Source organism: Pecten maximus, chromosome 4 (genome assembly GCF_902652985.1).
Source record: "Pecten maximus chromosome 4, xPecMax1.1, whole genome shotgun sequence".
NCBI lineage: Eukaryota > Metazoa > Mollusca > Bivalvia > Pectinida > Pectinidae > Pecten > Pecten maximus.
In genome coordinates, this window is record NC_047018.1 from 13,116,719 (window position 1) to 13,138,098 (window position 21,380).

At 35.0% G+C, this 21,380-nt stretch overlaps 1 protein-coding gene across 1 annotated transcript; it reads left to right on the plus strand.

Moving 5' to 3' along the window:
- The first annotated feature begins 7,539 nt into the window (after positions 1-7,539).
- LOC117325283 (nuclear inhibitor of protein phosphatase 1-like) lies at positions 7,540-18,975 on the plus strand. The gene is made up of 7 exons (XM_033881398.1): positions 7,540-7,655; positions 8,250-8,310; positions 9,608-9,761; positions 10,560-10,774; positions 11,452-11,596; positions 13,652-13,716; positions 14,209-18,975. Exons 1-7 carry the CDS (start codon positions 7,609-7,611, stop codon positions 14,542-14,544), a joined length of 1,023 nt encoding a protein of 340 aa, XP_033737289.1. The 5' UTR covers positions 7,540-7,608; the 3' UTR covers positions 14,545-18,975.
- Positions 18,976-21,380: the final 2,405 nt, after the last annotated feature.

A 21,380-nucleotide genomic window follows, 5' to 3' on the forward strand; every position in this document is an offset into this window, starting at 1 on the left:
ATTCTCTTTTTGTCATGTCAACATCTACAGAAACACCAAGTGAGAACAGACATGTAAATCCTAATCCTCTCTCCATCTCAATAGAACGACAGAACATAAAAGATTTGTAGTAATACTAGGTGTTCCTGAAGAGTAAGCGCCTTTTGTACCACCAAAAGAGTCATGTAAATCTAGGCCATATCTACGTAATGACACGGTCTCGGAATAAGAACAGGACCACGACAAAAGAACTACCTATATTTGAGACATATTGGGATCATATCGACCATTAACATTTCTCGTGGTTTTCATCAACCAGCATCTCTCGAAACCATGTATGTGCTATTTCCCCGTCAGCAGATGCTATTTATCATGAAAATTATGAAGTATGACGCTGCAGAGTGAAAACGTCCGATGTATAAGAGAGCCTATTTATTATTGGCTGAGGCATGCCAATCGGAATAAGACACCTGTTTATTATATTAAAACAGCTGTTCACATGATCCTTATATAAGGTTTATCATTCGGCCTAACAGTTATATTTGGGGATTGGTGGAATAGGTATGGAATATCAATTTCAGTGAAGATAAGTAGCTACAGTATTTAATATTCCCAACTTCTCGTGCTTAGTTGTCGTTTTACTAATTTGTTATGGTGTAAAGCTGGATACAATGGGCCAGTTCTTCGGCTGGTGGACAAATTGTCCTATATGGCGTTAGCCAACGCCCAGTATAGAAATTACTCCCATAAAATTGACGTTTCGAAAATTCTTGCTTTATATGGCTTAGGAGAAGCTCTGCAAGAATGCTGTGCTGTTACCGATGTACATGTATTTGTTTTTTTTTTTTTAAATTGAGATTTGAATTTCAGCTACTTATGGATTCCATGGAAATGTTCGCGAAAGAATGAGTTAAATGAGAGCACGCCTCATGAAATTCGCTTTCTGAAAAGATAAATCCGTTAGGTTTATCAGACTAAAAGGAATTATCAGTTTTAAAGACATGTAAAGGTCTATCTGTCTAGTAGGAATTAACAGTTTAAAAGACACAAAAGGTCTATCTGTCTCATGGTATAGAAATATACCTAATTAACACCAATTAAAGGGAAATGATAACTTACAGATTTACAGTGATAAATATACAAGCAGCTGGATCACTACAGAATTTGTTTATGACGTTGCGCTTGATAACATATGACGACGCCATTTTGAATGGGGTGTCCCGATGCAATTTCGACGTTTTCTGCTCTTGACTTATATTGTCTCTTTGAGGACTATTTTCATGTGTATTGATCAATGAATCTAGGAATGGTAACATTGATACCAAAGAGAAAAAGGTTCATGTTGCTTTCTTCGCCATGAATGTTTCAGCATAACTTGTTTGAGAAGGGATTCGAGATACCGTGCATGATTGGCGCTCGTCACCCCATATGTATTGCACAATAGTTTCAGACTTAAAGGCGTTGTGCCTGATGGACACACTATTTGCTGAAGTATGAATAGGTCAGCCGTTTGAATTGTATCTAAAACCTTCTCGAAAGTGTGGTACATGTAAATGTCCTTTTAATTAACAAGTACAGTTATTGGCCTTATAATTACAATTTTGGCAAATGTCCTTCTAATCAACAAGTAAAGTAAATGTAACAGAACTTTCTAATTTACTTACACATGTACATTGAGTCCCAAAGGCACATCAGTTATAAGTATTGGTTGTCGTAAATGTTTAAAGCATTTGATTGGCCCATCACGCAGCTGTGATTTTCTTTATTCTGCTTCTTCACGGAATATGTGCGGTTTGCCTGCCATATAGCAGGCGACATTGCCGCAAAATTCAGACTTTATTTCAAGAATTGTTTAAAGAGGCTTACCCGCAGACGGACCGGTAAACGGCACATCTCCGATCACTAAATAAGCTTCAGTACACGTTTCTATGTGACAAAATTAGAGGCTTTGCGACTTTATTTCTTGAAAACAATTACAGAATATGTATTTAAAAGACGTTTTAAAACTCAACCTGAGAGGGAAATGTATGGAATATAACGGCAAATCTTCTTTGTAAATCGCCGCTGCCTTTGAAGTTATCACTGTGCAGCACTGTGCACGTGCTTGTTTCTTTGATGTGTCAATCAAATTAGACTCCACTTTATAGCGGGGACTTATTGCGGGTTGCGATTAAATAAATAATATTTAAAAAATGAGGTTTTAATACCACTTTTCAGCGTTTTATAAGGAAAATAAAATGAAAAACTCAACAATTCCAACAATCTGTCATGTGTAAAAAATCTTTTTCTATTAGCCAATTTTTCTGATCTCTCTGCGGGCAAGCCTCTTTAAGTTGTTACATATACCAGTGATGAAACAAACCTAAAAGAAATATAAAACTCTTGCAACCTTAATGTAAATACATTTTTCTGGAATCTTCTTCAATAGAGATGTGTCATGATATTTTGTTTACATTTGTTCATTGACAAGTGGTTGTTTACAAGAAGTGAGTTAGAGAATTCTAGAAAAGAGATGGTTGGAGATTGCAGATTTTTGGGATTACAGTGTATAATCACTGTGTATCATCTCCAATGCATCGCCACCGGATATTGCATTAGCTGAAGCGATAAAGTTGAAGCGGGCGTCTTTATTGATGGTAAGATTTCATAGATTTCCCCTATAAAATATTGTTCTTGCAAGTTAATACTATTTGCGTGTATACATAATAGTTCCACCTTTACTATGTATTAACGATAGAGCATTGATTACGATTCAAATGTCGTTTTGACGAAAAAATGTATCGCCTAATGCAATCGAAATGTCACTGGTGATCATGTTGTGTCATACAATCTGTGTCAAAATTAATTTGTTTGTGCTTTTCATTGACGGAAGACAGTGTATATAACAATACTATTATCAGACGCAAGTTTGAAACCTATCTGTGGTGTTTTAACTGAGATATTGTCAAAACAATCAAAAAGCCGGTGTACGGCATATTGCCTCACTGAAAGTAAATTGGTGTACGGCCTACTGCAATTTGGGTATACGGCATATTGCTAGGTTCATTAATTAAACAAAAATATATACACGTTTTTTTTCCCAACATCGGTGTATAATGCCATGAAAATGAAAAACACGCAATTTCCAAGTGTGAATTTAGAGATTAACAATACCAATATACTGCTTTACGCATGCGACAATGTGAAGGTTGGCGTTTCGTATTTGTATCACTTGCAACTTTTCACATTTCACTTTCAAATACTTCATTTTTCAGATGGATTTATCCCTTGACATTTCTGCTGTTCTATATTCTTCAAATAAGATTTAGAAGTAAGATCCATCGAATGCTTAATGAGAAATAGTAATGGCAAGCTGTGAAACCGAAAATGTGTACTGCATGCCATTTTGTAATTCCAAACAGTCGCGAAATAAAGCTAGCACAAATATGGATCAAGAACCTTCATGTTAAAATGGAAGATGGTCGCCTGTTGATTCCAACGATATCAACTTTTCTTTGTAAAACAATTCTTTGTTTTCGCTATTTCTTAGAAACTACTAGAGGGAATCATTTACGTGAATATTCGGGAAGTATAGATTTCACTGAATTTCCATAGTTGTGCACACACAATTATTATTATTCAAGATGGTCAGTTGGTAATCATCTTAAATTAATGTTTCTGTTCAACAATTAAGGGTAAAAGGACAGCCTATGATACTTTTAATAGTGTATTTTAGATATCAAAGTTCCGAATGTTCTCAGTGACCTTGGTCAGACGAAAATATATACCGGTATGTTGAACGATTGTCCGAAATCGAAAGTGGTCATATGATATTAAGATACATAAACATTCATAAACGAGTGAGATAAATTATTACATATTCAAAGAATGTGGCTGTTGCAATCTGATTAGAATACAGATCAACATTATATACAACGTTAGGAAGTGGTGTAGCATGATGAGCTTACAATTGATCCCTTATTTAGACCCCACAATTGTACCCCTCCGGCCGGGGTCGTAGTAGTAGTCCAAGTATATATCGGCTAAGAAACTATTATGTCCGCATATTATCGTACAGATGTATTAAGGAACTACACCTCTATTGAAGAAACCGCCACCCTAGCTCATCCTTAAAAAAGGAAAAATGCCTGATGAATAGCTTTTCGTTGTTTTCACGGAAAAGAATTCCAATTGGCCACTTTCCCTAATTACCAGCCAGAAAACGGTATTTTTTCGGCATTTTGATACTGACGACGTTTTATTTTGGTATGTTCATTTTTGGCGATCTCATGCCAGGCACCCAATCAACTAAAATATGACCACAGCCGAAATATCCCAAAGTATGGTAATCACTTTGAACTACTATGATATGGAACGGGGTTACAAAAAGTTGACATATCCGGCAACACCAGCATAATGTTATCATAGACTGTTGGATCTACAAAGATTTTTTCGGTGTGAAATTCTGATGAACTTATAACACGATTGATTGGTGTATAACTTTAGGACCGTAATTGAAATCTTATTATATATCCATGTTCGTCCACAATGTGTTGTATTATTTCCCGAAATATCGGCTTCTTTCCTGAACAATACATACAAATAAAACTCTCCATATTGCATAACTATCTGGAATGAGAAAGCAATAACAAGTTTGATAATTCTGCAAAACGCCGTACAGTATTTTATGAGATTGTTGCAAGACGCCGTACAGATTTTAACAATTTGCCGTACACCGGCTTTTTGATTGTTTGACAATATCTCAGCTCAAACAACGCAGTTAGGCTTCAAACTTGCGTCTGATAATATTATTGTTATATACAATGTCTTCCGTCAGTAAAAAGCACAAACAAATTAATTTTGACACAGATTGTAAGACACAACATGATCACCAGTGACATTTCGATTGCATTAGGCGATACATTTTTTCGTCAAAACGACATTTGAATCGTAATCAATGCTCTATCGTTAATACATAGTAAAGGTGGAACTTTATTATGTATACACGCAAATAGTATTAACTTGCAAGAACAATATTTTATAGGGGAAATCTATGAAATCTTACCATCAACAAAGACGCCCGCTTCAGCTAATGCAATATCCGGTGGCGATGCATTGGAGATGATACACAGTGATAATATAATATAAGTAACAGGAGAGGGAAATTGTTATTCAGAACTGGTTTACAATTGTCAAGGATAGCTATATGAATTCTGTTGGATTATTAATGGCCTGGAACTGTGAACTGTGGGATTTCTAACATTCTTAATTCTGGAGAAACGAATAGAAAAGGATTATATAATTACCCAAGGATAGCTGTTATAAGATAAATAATTAACAGTGTTGATTTAATACACCACCTTGTACACCACTTTAATTATAATTGTGAATTAACTCTGTGACTTACTAAGATTTGTATATATGTATATCATTAAATTGTGTTTTGAACGTAGCTGCTGGTTTTCATGTTTCTGTTATAATCACGTGGCAAAGAAAAAAGATTATGTTGGTTATTTGATTTTACTTTAGTTTTCATTTAAAATAGGTTTTGCAGTAGGACACATTTATTTATTTATTCATTTATCTTTTTTGTCTAAATAACTAATAGTATAAAGAGCGCTAAGAACGTATTGTTTATCCTAGAGGCCCAATAATACTCAGATACAAAACAAGACGACAGTGTGCTTACAAACCATAATGCTTGGTGTAGTAGCACAGTACTGTATGATTGACCTCCCGCACTATTTACCAAATCTAAGTCTATGACAGTTTTTGTTTCCTTTGCTTGGAAAAAGATCCAGTGAACCCGTCTCAACGGCCAAATTAAAAGAAACATAAGACTTTCAAGGATTGCTGTTAAAAGTCCACACACAAAACATGTACTTACAACAAACGAAAAAGGCAGTACCAATTACTCGGCTTGTATACAGGGAGTAATGAATGTAGCAAACAGCATATCGGGACTCATTGTGAGATCATTTACTTCTATCAGATTTGTTTAAGGTTCGTGTAAATAGTTAATCGAGTGAAATTTTACCAGAATGATATCATCATTCTGTTGCAATAAAACAAGTAACTTGACCAATTGTTAATATGTATCATGGCTATACAAGGGTCTTGATTTTGACATTTAGTTTGATAAACTACCTGTAAATTTCGGTAAAACACACGTAAAATGCAAGTTTTAGGAGAACAGAGAAAGGTCATGTGGATCAGACATATTGAGGAAATTAATCATGTCGTTATGCTCACAAGTGTCTATAGTAGGTAGTGCGAGCGTTTGTTTGACCAGATTTTAATGTATAAAAGGATAAACATCGATACTCAAACGAGAATCAATGAATACTTTTTTATAAAGTTAAATCTGGTCAAACAAACGCTCGCACTACCTGCAATAGACATTTATGAGCATAATAACATTGTTATTTTGTGCAATATGACTGATCCACATGTGAGCTTTCTTTGTTCTCCCGAATGTATTTGTCGCATGTTTTGCCGAAATTGACAGATAGCTTGTCAGGTAAGATGTCAAAATCAAGATATAAACAGTTTAATCTTCTGCTATCGGAATCGGAATTGTTTGTTTGTTTAGTAAATAATTAAACTAAATTTATCAATTGGATATTTGAATAAATTCGAATCGTAATACCTCTCTCTCTGTCTCTCTGTCTCTCTGTTTCTCTCTCTCAGTCCCTCCCTCTCTCTCTTTCTCTCCAAATATAAGTGTTAATATTTCAAATGTCATGTCATCTTGTATACAAATTGTAAAAAATCATGATAATTAGGAAAGGGCTTCATATAAGTTTGAAAACTTGTGCCCAATCCTCTTGTATATATTGATACAAATAAAATATGTTTAAATCAAAGATATAAATTGGTCAAGTTACTGGTGTTCATTTGCACCAGAGTAGTGATTTATGCTTGTAAAATATCACTGGATTTGTTATTTATTTCATTTAGAATGTGCAGTCAAATGATATAGGGTCCACATAAAATTAATGTGCTTCGAAAAGGAACAAAGATGTACAAAGAGGAGCCACGAAACAATTACCGGGTTTGAATCCGACCCTGGCATACCGGAGATCGCGAGGTGACGTCATTAATGTTTTTAAGAACAACCAACATGACCAGAATTTCCGAATTATAAAATCAGCTACAACAATAGGTCATGCAAGTACAGAAATCAGGAATAGCAATATTATAGTATGGTAATTTTAAAATAAATCTGGAACTGTCTCCTCAAAACATTGTGTACATCGCCAACGAATTAGAATTTTGAAATTAATCTTGATCAGGTACTCACTGGAAATAATCATGAACTGAAATACAATCAATTGGTCAGCCATAAAGAAATATATTAGGAAGCGACACATTTCATTGGGGAAGAGCCTTTACCATTATATTTTTATCCTGTTGTTTACATTGAATTTTAAATATATATATATATATATATTTGTATTTATATCTCTATTGTGGATAGTGCTGAATATAACGTGTATGCATTGCAGAACAAACTTAGAAACAACATATAATTTACATTATATATGCACGTGGTCCTTGCGACTAGTACGACTGACCGACTGAGGTTACCTGATTACGAGTTACTGCCCTTTAACTCGTGTATAGAGTAGGGGGCACTGCATTTCCAAGATGGCTTCCAGTGGGCCACTCATAAATAACTTCGAAGTACCTTCATGGTTTGTAGCAAAATTGCATGCTGTTTTAAAAATGCATTCATAATTCTAATTTTGGCATTGTTTGACTGTATAGTTTAGTAGTTAAGCGAGCAGTAATACACAATAAATGATCTAGATCAACGGAAACACGACAACTCATTACGGCCACCATCAGATCATGGCATGCAGTGTTGTTGTTTTATCAACCACGAGCGTTTCTTCATAAATCGCCACTCATTAAATAATTTGCTTGATAATGACGACACGTTATTGTTGAATTCTGAAGATTTTAACTTATTGGTACACAATAGAAGAAATGGATATCTGACATGTTTCAAACACACGAAGTAGGTAATTGATACAGTACAGTAGGTAATATCTCCACTTCTAGGAGCAACTAGTTCTGTTAATTAATATACAACGATATCACAAACATTCCACATTTCCGGTTGTGATGTTTAGGGCATGCATGGAAACATTAAACATATAGCTATTCGATTAACTTATATACAAAACGTTAACATGCACGCACAAGTACAGCATGCAATGGAATATCAACTACCATTTATCCACTAAAAAAAATTCTCATTATTATGTTTGTCATGTCTTCTTTAGGGCCAGTAAACCTCCCACAGGTCTTCATTTAGATGTAACAAAAGATGGGAAAATGATACAGGTATGTTGAATGCATATATGCAATACAATTGTTCATTCATTTCAGTATCAGCTCTGTCACATGACAGAGTTCACCTATGTAAGTGTCAGATCTCTAAGGATAGAGTGCAATGGACACTGTAATGACATTATGTGATGGGTTCCGAATTAATTTATTGTAATAGGAAGAAGTAATGAAAAATAACCTGCCCTTGCTGGGACACGAACTAGCTTTGAGTCCCATCACGGGCTGGTTAATTAGGCAACCTAGCTCTCAAGGCAAACAACCTACCTCTATAGCTATAGGCTAAAGGGAAATTCCCACTAGTTGGAGCTAGTAATGTGATCTGTACTCTCTACTTTAACACTACTCCTTCCACAAAGTCTTTCTTTCGTAGACAACCGCAACCCAGGTTCTTTAGCTCCAAGGAAGCCTCTCAATCTTCTATAGCATTCACTTGAAGTGGTTAATGGTACCAAATCTGTATTAGGAAGGAGCAGCGAAAATTTCCCTGCATGTGTTAATTGGGGGTCAAACTAGTAACCTTTCGCTATCAAAGCAAACATATATCTTGCTACTAGGCTAAGGGGAAATTCCTGCACGCCTGAACTAGTAAAGTAACCTGTACTCTCTACTTTTATATCATTAACCCTGTCTTTTCTGTCTGTTTACATTTTAACTTTTAGTTCATTTACTTTCCATAGGGACCTACATTTGATATATGGTTTCTGGTAAGACATTCTGGTATAAAGATAGGTTTTATGTAACCCTTACCGTATTCCTTGTCGTACAAATTGTTGTTTATAGAGTTTGTTAGCTTGGGCACTGGAACAGAGGTTGTGTTTTCTGTACTGATGTATAGTGTTAGTTAAACATAACTTTAACACGAGTGCTACATAAAATTCCTCCCTGCCATATATTACCTGTAAATATATTCTGTAATATTGGTATTGGGAAATGGCTATTTATCAGCTGTTGTTTTAAGAATAAACAATATGTTATCAATAGCCAAACATAAGAAAGGATAATGTTCAAGCTAAATATTTTGATGAATTTACCCTAATGCAAGCTTGGGATTAAGTGATAAAATAACTGCGTTTTAAGCTGAGACTTTGGTTTTTCAGTTTGATGCCAAACATTGACAGGATCATTATGATTACTGCATAAATATTTGGGGAACAAACTTTATCTCCTCATAGTGATAATATTATTCTTGTTATAATTCAAAATTGACAGGACTTGTCTTTGATTTCTTTTATACAAACATCATTGATGTGATTTGTTTTCTCTCCACATAATACATTTACTTTTCTTTCAGAAACTTATGATAGATGAAAAGAAATGTTACTTTTTTGGAAGAAATAAACTGATGTGTGATTTTTGCATTGATCATCAGTCTTGTTCTCGAGTTCATGCGGCACTGATTTGGCATAAGCATTTATCCCGGCCATTCATCATAGACTTGGGAAGTAGTAAGTAATCTCCAATACTCACATATAATAACATCATAGACATGGACAGTAGTAAGTAATATCCTATACTCCTGTATAATAATATCATAGACTTGGGAAGTAGTAAGTAATCTCCTATACTCCTGTATAATAATATCATAGACTTGGGCAGTAGTAAGTAATATCCTATACTCACATATAATAATATCATAGACTTGGGAAGTAGTAAGTAATATCCTATACTCCTGTATAATAGCATCATAGACTTGGACAGTAGTAAGTAATATCCTATACTCCTGTATAATAATATCATAGACTTGGGCAGTAGTAAGTGATCTCCTATACTCACATATAATAATATCATAGACTTGGGAAGTAGTAAGTAATATCCTATACTCCTGTATAATAGCATCATAGACTTGGACAGTAGTAAGTAATATCCTATACTCCTGTATAATAATATCATAGACTTGGGCAGTAGTAAGTGATCTCCTATACTCACATATAATAATATCATAGACTTGGGAAGTAGTAAGTAATCTCCTATACTCCTGTATAATAATATCATAGACTTGGACAGTAGTAATTAAGTAATATCCTATACTCCTCTATAATAATATCATAGACTTGGGCAGTAGTAAGTGATCTCCTTTAGTCTTGTATATTAGCCATTGTGCTATACGTATACCTATAATCCCGTATATCCAATGGTTTCTGTGATTCATAGCCCTATCAGGTTAAATCTTACTTTCCCTTTTTGTGTTGATATTACTTCATGTTAAGAATCCAACTTTTACACAGGAATTATTTATTCTTTAGCTCATGGAACATTCATTGGTCACATTCGTTTGGAGTCACGGAAACCACAACAGGTTCCCTTAGACAGTGAATTACACTTTGGAGCATCAACTCGTCTGTATATCATTCGAGAACGTCCTCAGATCACCTCTAACATGGGGGATGAGAAAGACAAACGGGCGGATGAATTGGAAGGAGGACTCATGGGTCTGCCAGAGTCAGAAACAGAATTAGATGTATGCTATCTTTAAAAGTTGTGATGAAAAATAGATTTGTACTATTGTAATTAATATAAATAGAATAATAAGAAATACATCACCAACCCAACTATAGTAATTTGTATACAGTAATAATATATAAGAAACAGATCACATACCAAAGGAATATCTTTTACATCTCCCTGATTAACATGTAAATGCAGATTCCTATAGCACAACCAGTGAAATGATTACACATGAAGTTTGGGTTACAAGTGTGTACCTTGTCGCCTTATCAGATTAATGATGACTGGGTACATCTTGTATTATTTACCAAAAATTAAAAAGGACATAAACTTTAAAGGATTGTGCAATACAAACTTAGATCATTATCTATATAGATTACAAAATCAATATCTGTATAGATTACAAAATCAATATCTATATATAATACAAAATCAATATCTATATACAATGTATAATACAAAATCAATATCTATATAAAATACAAATAGAACAAAAGTTTCCGAATTTGAAGAAAAAAAACTTACTCCAAAGTTATTATTTATGCTTGGAACCTTTCTGTGATTATTCCTATCTGGAATTGCTTAAAGATGAGTGCAGTAGAATCCTTACATCTGATCAACATTTAAAAACAATAATGCATAGTCAGTAGTAAAACATTACCATGTTTGAAATTTGTTTTCCTTCTGCAGAATTTAACAGAATTCAATACAGCCCACAATAGGCGAGTGACAGCCATGGTGGAAATCAACGAAAATAAATCAGCAAATCCTTTGAAAAGGAAACATAAAAGCATGCATGTAAATTTTGAGGAGGAGGATGAAGTTATCAATCCAGGTGTGTTACATTTTAATATTCTTTTTAAATGAAGATTACAAGATCATCCGATGTGTGTATGTGATGTCTTCAGTTCTTATTTATATCCCCCGCGAAACACGTTTGCGGGGGATATTAAATTGGGCTCCGCCCTTCCGAGATTCTTTTCCGGGCTATAACTCCTTAACCGTTCAACGCAGCTCCTTGAAACTTTCTGTATATATCAGAATAGTGCCCTAGTTGTGCCTTTTGCTATTGCAGACCTTCCATTTTCGGTATTTTTTCTGTCACCATGGAAACTTAGTCAAAAATACCAAATTACTGTTTCCTTTTGTTTCCGGGCTATAACTAAAAAACCGTTCAATGCAGCTCCTTGAAACTTTCTGAATATATCAGATTAGTTGTGCCTTTTGCTATTGCGGACCTTCCATTTTCGGTATTTTTTCTGTCGCCATGGAGACTTAATAAAAAATATCAAATTACTGTTTTCTTTTTAGCTCACCAGTTACGAGTAACTGAGAGCTAATGCTGTCACCCCGGCGTCCCACCCCAAAACTTAAGTTTTTGGAAAGCTTGTAAGTCCAAAAGTATACACCTCATGCCCTTCTAATTTGGTTTATACATTCATTAGAGGTCTTTTAGTGATGTTATGGCAAAATCATGCAGAAAAAATTGTGATTTTTTCGCATTTTACCATTTTGTGGACTTAACTTTTTTGGCACCAAAACTCACTTTAAAGTTTTGGGGATGAGTCCAAAAGTATACACCTCATGCCCTTCAAATTTGGTTTATACATTCATTAGAGATCCAGGAGTGATGCTGTGGCAAATCATGCAGAAAAAAATTGGCATTTTGGCATTTTACCATTTAGTGGACTTACTTTTTTTGACACAAAAACTCACTTTAAAGATTTTGGGGATTAGTTTTGAAAAGCTTGTAAGTCCACACCCTTCTTATTTGGTTTACACATCCATTAGAGGTCTAGGAGCGATATTATGTGACATACAATTTCAAAATGAATGCATAGTGTGATTGCTGCCTCCGGTGAGCTTTCGCAATCATTGATTGCACTTGTGTTTCCAGGCTATAACTCCAAAACCGTTCAACACAGCTCCTTGAAACTTTCTGTATATATCAGACTAGTGCCCTAGTTGTGCCTTTTGCTATTGCGGACCTTCCATTTTCGGTATTTTTTCTGTCACCATGGAAACTTAGTCAAAAATACCAAATTACTGTTTCCTTTGTTTCCGGGCTATAACTCAAAAACCGTTCAGCGCAGCTCCTTGAAACTTTCTGTATGGATCAGACTAGTACTCTAGTCGTGCCTTTTGCTATTGCAGACCTTCCTTTTACGGTATTTTTTCTGTTATAATGAAAAATTTGTCAAAAACAACAAATTACTAATGTTTCCTTTTGTTTGTAGTATCCTAGTTGTATTAGGATATCAATTCTCCAAATACTCCATGAAGTGTTATCCAGGATGTCAGTCACCTGCTGTCATTTCTTTTTCAGTTTTACAATGCTCACATATTGATACTTGTGAATTTGGACAACTGCGTTGATGTCGTACTTATCAACATATGAGATACAAATTATACAATGTACATATTTAGGTATTAGAGCTTTTGTTATGTTTTGTTGTGTCAACAACTGCCTATCAGAATTCAGAATTGATTATATACCTCTAAAAAATTCAGATAACTATTGTATATCAACATTATACATGGACTATCTTTGGTCATAAAAAGTTATTATTAAATTTCCTGTTTTGCTACATAAATATCATCATCATTTTGTATATATTGCATCAATTCTGTGTTATTTTATGTTTTTTATTTCATTCAAGGACGATGCCAAACTCAAATACATACATTTAAAGTTATACTTTAATAACTCTTACTTTGAGCTTGATATAGATGTATTTGGGTTTTCATACCAACTGCGGGGCGCGGGGGATAATGCCAAGCTTTTGCGGCTCCTTGTTTTGATATTCACTTCAGATGAAGAATACATATGTATATACCTACATGAATCAGACTCTACATTTAGTTGATGTTATATTATTTGTATTAACAGAGGACATAGATCCATCAGTCGGACGGTTTAGGAATCTTGTACAGACAACAGTAATACCCAAAAAGGTCAGTAGTCTACATAGTTATATTGAGTACCTACTCAATAATGTCCTCATCTTCTGATGAATATCAGATTTGTTATTATAAAAGTTAACTTGAAACAAAGTAGCAAATGTCAGATTGTAAAACATGTCTTAAGAAATGGCATCTGATTGAATATGCTATTTCAAATATATACATTTTTGTATGTGACATCAAGCGTAGTACATTTTCACATATTGACCAGTCTGGTGATCAGTTTATATTTGAATACACTAATGTTGTAGTTTTTAGCAATTTGTATATAATCTCAGAATTGATGTGAAAAAGTTGCAAGAGATTGATCAAAGAACTAGTTAACCTTACAAAATGCCAAAGTTGGCATGGAGATTTTAAGATTTATGAATAAACAGTACTATAGTAAACTTTTTAATAATGTAAATTTCTCCTGATTTTATATTGTTTTTTATTAAACCTCCAGTTAAGATACAATCTTGTTATTCTTTTTACTGTGTATAGCGAGCGAGACTGGATGGAGGTTTGAATGCTGGTTCAATGACAGACAATATTACAAAAAGACTACAGAGTTTTTCCTATGCTACACCAAGTTTATATGCTGATCTTGGCAATGTGCCAGGGGTGGGTGCAGGAGGTACCCTAAGTATAGCTCAGAAGCTAGGACTTCCTATGCCAAATTTGGCACCAGATCTGGCTGAGGCAGAACCTGTTGCCCCGGTTAACCCAATGCCAGCCGTAGTGTTTACAATGGAGGAAGGCAGCAAAGAACCAAAAAAGAAGAAGTACGCGAAGGAGGCATGGCCAGGAAAAAAACCTACACATTCATTCCTGGTGTAGCCTCAGTGTTGTGTTTTATGTGGTATCATCTTCAGAGGACAGCTGCAATGGTTCATGTTTCATTTTAACGGACATATATTCTAGCGTCAGGCCACCTAAACATTCAGATTATATGGCCAAAATGTTGTGATCAGCTGCCAGAAAAGAAATACAATCTCCATTTTTGTTTTTTTTAAGTTGTAAGTGCAGAAATCTTTTGTAGATTTTGGTTGATTTATTTGCTACATTTAACAAACTTCACATTGCAAAGGAATCAAGAGCATTAAAGAAATTTTGAAATTTATTTTGATTTCGTATAATTACCTGGATAATTGTCATCTTATTAGTGGCTTTATAGTAAAGTGTTAAATGCAATGAAATTACTGCATGGCTTTGTGAAGTATGCGTATACATCCAAGTTAAACCATGGCTTCGTTAAGTATATGTTTATACATTCAAGATAACCCATGGCTACGTTAAGTATATGTTTATACATTCAAGATAAGCTATGGCTTAGTTAAGTATATGTAGGTACATCTTAGTTAACCCTGAGCTTAATTGAGTATATATGTGTATACATCCAAGTTAACCCATGACTTAGTTGAGTATATGTATGTTTATACATTCAAGATAAGCCATGGCTAAGTTGAGTATATAATAATTATATGTTTATACATTCAAGATAAGCCATGGCTTAGTTGAGTATATTTATGTGTATTCATCCAAGTTAACCCATAGGTTTTAATAGTTGAGTATATATATATAAATGTATACATTCAAGATTAGTCATGGCTTAGTTAAGTATATGTAAGTACATCTAAGATAACCTGAACTAAGTTGAGTATATATGTGTATACATCCAAGATAAACCATGGCTTGGTTGAGTATATATATGTGTATACATCCAAGATTAGTCATGGCTTGGTTGAGTATATATATGTGTATACATCCAAGATTAGTCATGGCTTAGTTAAGTATATGTAAGTACATCTAAGATAACCTGAGCTAAGTTGAGTATATATGTGTATACATCCAAGATAAACCATGGCTTGGTTGAGTATATATATGTGTATACATCCAAGATTAGTCATGGCTTAGTTAAGTATATGTAAGTACATCTAAGATAACCTGAGCTAAGTTGAGTATATATGTGTATACATCCAAGATAAACCATGGCTTGGTTGAGTATATATATGTGTATACATCCAAGATAAGCCATGGCTTAGTTGAGTATATATATGTGTGTACATGATCCCTAGCAGAGTCATCAATTTAAATTTAATTTATGATGCACTCTAGATCTGTAACATACCTAAAACTTTATCCGTGGAGCAGTACAGTGGTATTTATACATAATACACTGACATGGGAAACACTGAATGTAACATGTCCAACATCACTGACATAAATACTAAGCCAGAGGGGATTTGTTCACTTTGACTTAATGTATGTGTTACGATTTTATACATGGTAGGATATGACACTTAGTGTGTGTGTATATATATATATAAGTCATGCAAATGTGTTGTCACTCTCTTGAAAAATTTTCAGCAGTTATGAAGTTACTTTAAAAAGAAGTGAATGATAGATTGGAATTTTGTAGAAAACTTTTCCATCAGTCTGTAATTTTTTTTCTATTGGTCAGAATTATTAGTCAATAATCAAGTTCAATTTTGATATTCCCTCTCATCCTACATATACCATTGAAATGTCATGAAATAAAACAGTATATCCATTCGATAGTATGCATTGAGGATTCCTATGGTTACTTGAAGGTGTAGTCAAGGTCATAGTTGCCCGGGGTGACTATATAGGTTTCTTCTCCGATCATCTTGTACGATGAACATGAAATCCAAAGGTTGTCACTGCTCTTACGGCTTCATTCCTGGAGGGATTTTGATAAAACTTCACACAATGATAAAGGATCATAATATCTCAGACAAGTTTAAGTGTTATTGGGTCAAGCTCACTGTTACTAATTTTAGCAGAGGCCAGTAAGGGACATGTATTGCTTTAGCATTACCAAGTATGCTTGTTTAGATCTTATTTTTTACTTTATCCATAAACGTACATTTGTCTCATGATTTATATTAAAAGCATAAAATAACAAGTTTTCATCATAACACTGGATATCATAATCTACTCTAGTCACATTGATTCCCCGATCAGTGAATTTTGATATTAAAGTTTCTTTAGAAAGGCTAGTGTTATAAAAACATATACATGTATTTTACCATTGTCGGTAACCCATGATACAATATATTCTTGTTACGTGTCTCTTATGATAAAATACAACATTAATATAGCACTCTCTCTCATTTGCAAGATTTCTCCAAAGCATTTCCAGTAATAATGAGTTTTATATACAGCTGTATATCATAGCAACATAACCATCTCAAAGCAGCTCTCAAATTATTATCTGTGGTTATTGGGCCTTCAGCAACCAGCCAATGTCTTTCTCAACTCCCTGAGGAGATGATGGCCAGAGCTGCCATTTCTTACACTGCCCTACCATGTACTCATTTACAGTTGAGTCGACAGGAACACAATGGAGTAAATTATCTTGTTCAGGACTACAACACAGTACCCATGCACTCAAACTAGTGACCCCTTGGTAGCCAAGCAACCTAGACTAGACCGGAGTGCCTCAGTGTGTCTCTTCGTTTACTATAAGCAACAGTACAATCAAATGTAGGTCATTTACATTGGTATCTAACCATTGTATTCATAATTATATTTTTGACGAATCTCATAGAACATTCTTGGTAAATTCCAGTTTTGGACAGTCACCAAATATCCCTTATAGAATGGACAGCCAGCTTGATAACAAAACTTGTGTTTTTGGTTGTTTGACGAAAGTGATCTTGTCATGGGCCTGGCTGTGCATATATGGATTGTTTTACATTTTCCACTTCTCCCAAACCCCAGGACCAGTGAAAATGTACAGAAACCTTCCATGGCCAAAGGTCAATAAAAATTGGGAATTATATGGTCCCCACCCATCAGGGGCCTGCGGAGTAGGGCAAAAAGGGGTCAAATGGACTGAAATCGGCTATATATTTTCAGTAAGATTCTGAATACAAATTTAATGTACATACTTTGAATCACAAGAAATGTTATCTTTTCAATGCTTCATATGGCATCAAACCTGGTAAATTCTAGATTTAAACATTGAAGGGATTGAAAAGCACATCTTGTATTGACCTCCATTACCTATAATCAGTTGTCATGGTCCTATTTGTTACTCTACCTTCCATTGTCAATATATGCCAGTAGCAGATGTGTTAATTTTGACGAGGTTCCTCATAACATATTTTGTATTGAAGTTGTGCTTTAGGTTGCTGTTGGCAAGCACGAGGCACATGTATCAAGTCCAGCGTATAGGTACCTTGTAAAATAAGTGAAGCAATGCATGATTAATTACATAAGAGTTGTATATATTGTTTCCCTTCATTACATATGTGAATCTTTTATTAGGAAGGTAGATTGTCAAATAATTACTGCATCGTTATACCCTCTGCAACAAAGCTAGGGGATTATACTGGAATCAGCTTGTCTGTCCGTCTGTCGTTAGAAAAAAAGGTTTTCTAAAAATGTAAACACATTTCAATGAAACTACACAGGGATATTAGGGACGATATGTAAATGTTCATTAACTTTTGTTTTTGAAGAAAAAATAGTTGCTATGGCAGCTTGGTCACAACACATGTTTTAAACAAAGGCCCATAGCTCATCAGTCCTTAGCTGACATGTATTAGAAGTCGGTCAAGTGGTGTAACTAAAATCAAAGCCTATAATTTGATACGTTATTTGTGTGAAATAGAAGGGTTTGAGGTATAGTGTAGACAAATACAATGGTACCATTTTCCAAAACATTAGTTGTAATTTGACCGCCATGGTAACCAAGAAAGCTACTATACAAGTTACAATGTAAATGATAAGTAGAAGGGTATTATTACGTTACAGTTCTAGTATGAATTCAGGTGTTAGTAGTAAATAGGGTTACAACCTGTGGTTGTGACTGTCATACCTGACGTGTGTCCTCTGAATCAAGGTGTGTAGTAGCTATATATGGAGGCTAATTGGATTTCTGAGAACCTAAGGGTTGTGGCTGTCACAACTGATGTGTGTCCTGTGAATTGAGGTATTTAATAGCTTTAAACTAGGGAGGATACTGTCACACCTGATGTGGGTCCTCTGGATGGAGGTGTGTAATAGTAATAAACTAGTGGAAATACTGTCGCACCTGATATATGGAGCACTGTGACTTTTACTTTTAGTTTGTTCCATATTTTACATGATATCCTTGTATTTGGAACTTTTTAATGGATCGTTTGAAGTCTTAATTGATGATTCTGAATTAAAAACTTACGTTTATATGACCTGAGTATCATATATGTTTTACTAGTAATGAAGACAATGTTTTATAAATCATCCATTGGTGTAACTTGACTCTGCCGTTTGTTATCATTTAATAAAAAGACGCAGACTTGGCCAAGGACCACTTTGAGTAAGAATTTGTCTGGTTTTGTACTACGCCAACAGATGTTAGAGGATTACACGAGAATTTTGTCATGTCGGTTGGCGTCAGAACCAAAAAATAGCCAGAGACCTTTAGCTAGCTGAAGTAGTTCAGTACCAGAACCAGCTAGTTTTCCAGTCTGTTGCCGTCTGTTGCGCGCCATCTGTGTACTCGCCACACCTGTAAACGCTCATTAACATCGATCTGGACCGATCTCGATCACATTCGGTGTGTGTAGGAAGCTTTTAAGTATCTTTGACGAGAAGGATTGGTTGATCCGAGTTTGGGCATCTAAACCTGTGATGTATAGTGACGTAGCTATGTAAACAGATGATCTAAAATGGTGACATTGAAGATTTTGAGGAAGATCGAAGTAAACACATTCTCGGCAAACTGTAAAATGACCTTGTATTCTTTACATTCCAAAACTGAAGATTTTGTTTGAGTTCGGCGGAGTGAATCCAATACTGTGTGGGGTTAGATTCAGGCTTTGTATGGCTTACAGGTATACACATTGTACAGGTAGTGATAAGTAAAAAAAAAAAAAAAAAGCCCAAAAAACGGAAAAAATTATATACGATTAGGATCTTCGGGAAATAGGATATTTGTGAACTATACGAGATATAATATTGGCTTGCGAACGAACTTCGCCACAGTACTTTTCTCGTTAATTGGGAATTCGATCGCTAGTATTCTCTCCGTTTTTAATTAGTAATCATAATTACAGAGGAGACGATTTATAGACTTTCACTATTGTAAATATTGTCTCGACCCATCAACTAGGGGTTAACTCCCTTCCAATGAAACGTTCATATTCTTGGCACCAATAATAAAAACGATAACCAAATGTCGGAACAGTAGAAGATATCTGTTGTTTACACATTGAAGTGCTGGATCCGAATACTGAGACGCAGCTGCCGTGTCCATGGTGATTTTTGGCTATATGAGTGTCCAACTTTTAACAGAAACGTTGGTGAAAACATGGAATCGATACAAAACACCGGTCTGGGAAAGAAGGATAAGCTTGTTTAATTTGTTACTCTGTATTTTTGTGAGAAGATCTTTTTTTATATATTATATTCCAGTTTATATCAGATGTAAAAAAAATCGCACCATCAGGTTTAGTACGAATTCTCATACCCGGTCGGTTCTATCCGTCATGGCCGTCGTCCAGAGCTATTGCCGCTAAATGAGGATGTGAAAATGTTTATGCATTTATATCCGGAAGAGATATCCTTTTTCGATGTAGAAAGCTTGTTTTAATTTCTTGAAACCTTTAACCAATGTCAACGATGATCTTTTTGATCACACAGCGATCACTTCCCCATTATTTTTAAAAATATAGGATCACCTACACTTAGGAACCTCTACCACGTTTGAATGTTCATAACATGTGCACCGAGGAACTCGCATATGACTAATTCGTGAAGCTCGATGACCCATCTCAAACTTTAACTGAAACGCTTACGATCTATCGCCACAAAAACTAAACCAAAATCCGTTCCAAACTACAAAGTTCCTTTTCTCTGAAGAATCTTTTATTAATAGATCCGGCTGAAATGTAGCTCTAAGGCGGTTCTTGACTTCCTCGTACCGCTGAAAACTACAGGATTTTTAAATTTTGAGGGGAAGGCTCGGCGATTTATAAACTTTGACAAAAAGAATAGCTGAAAGGAAAACGTTTCTAAAATATCTTCAAACGCATCATCTAAAAAGGTGTTGGATAAGGCACGGAAAATAAACGGAAAAAGAATACACATCTGATCTACAAAAAAAACTAATTTTCTCTTCTAAATCTGAAATTGCCAACGCATCTGCACAAAATACAGCCCAAAACTCATCAGCCAAAATCACTCCAAAATTCCAAACATTAAATAAGATAGAAAGAAAAGAAACGTCTTAACTATAAATCATCTAACACAGAAAGTTGCAACAAACCTTTCGATCTGCCAGCATGTTGCTTGAATCTCTATGGAAATCGCACGATTCAGCAGCTGGCCACGATGAAATTCCATATCAACTTCTGAAATTTCTGCCGGAATCATCATTACGACGTCTCCTGTACATTTTTAGCCCACCATCATCAGATGGTGGGCTATTCAAATCGCCCTGCGTCCGTGGTCCGTCGTCCGTCCCTCCGTCCGTCCGTCCGTCCGTCCGTAAACAATTCTTGTTATCGCTAATCCTCAGAAAGTACTGAAGGGATCTTTCTCAAATTTCATATGTAGGTTCCCCTTGGTGCCTTGTTATGCATATTGCATTTTGAGACCAATCGGAAAACAACATGGCCGACAGGCAGCCATCTTGGATTTTGACAATTGAAGTTTGTTATCGC

Bases quoted from the DNA above. Each gene is read 5' to 3' on its own strand.
- LOC117325283 (XM_033881398.1), top strand. From the start codon at position 7,609: ATGGCTTCCAGTGGGCCACTCATAAATAACTTCGAAGTACCTTCATG. The intron at 7,656-8,249 runs GTTTGTAGCAAA...TGTCTTCTTTAG, and splicing joins AACTTCGAAGTACCTTCATG to GGCCAGTAAACCTCCCACAG. The intron at 11,597-13,651 runs GTGTGTTACATT...TTGTATTAACAG, and splicing joins GGATGAAGTTATCAATCCAG to AGGACATAGATCCATCAGTC.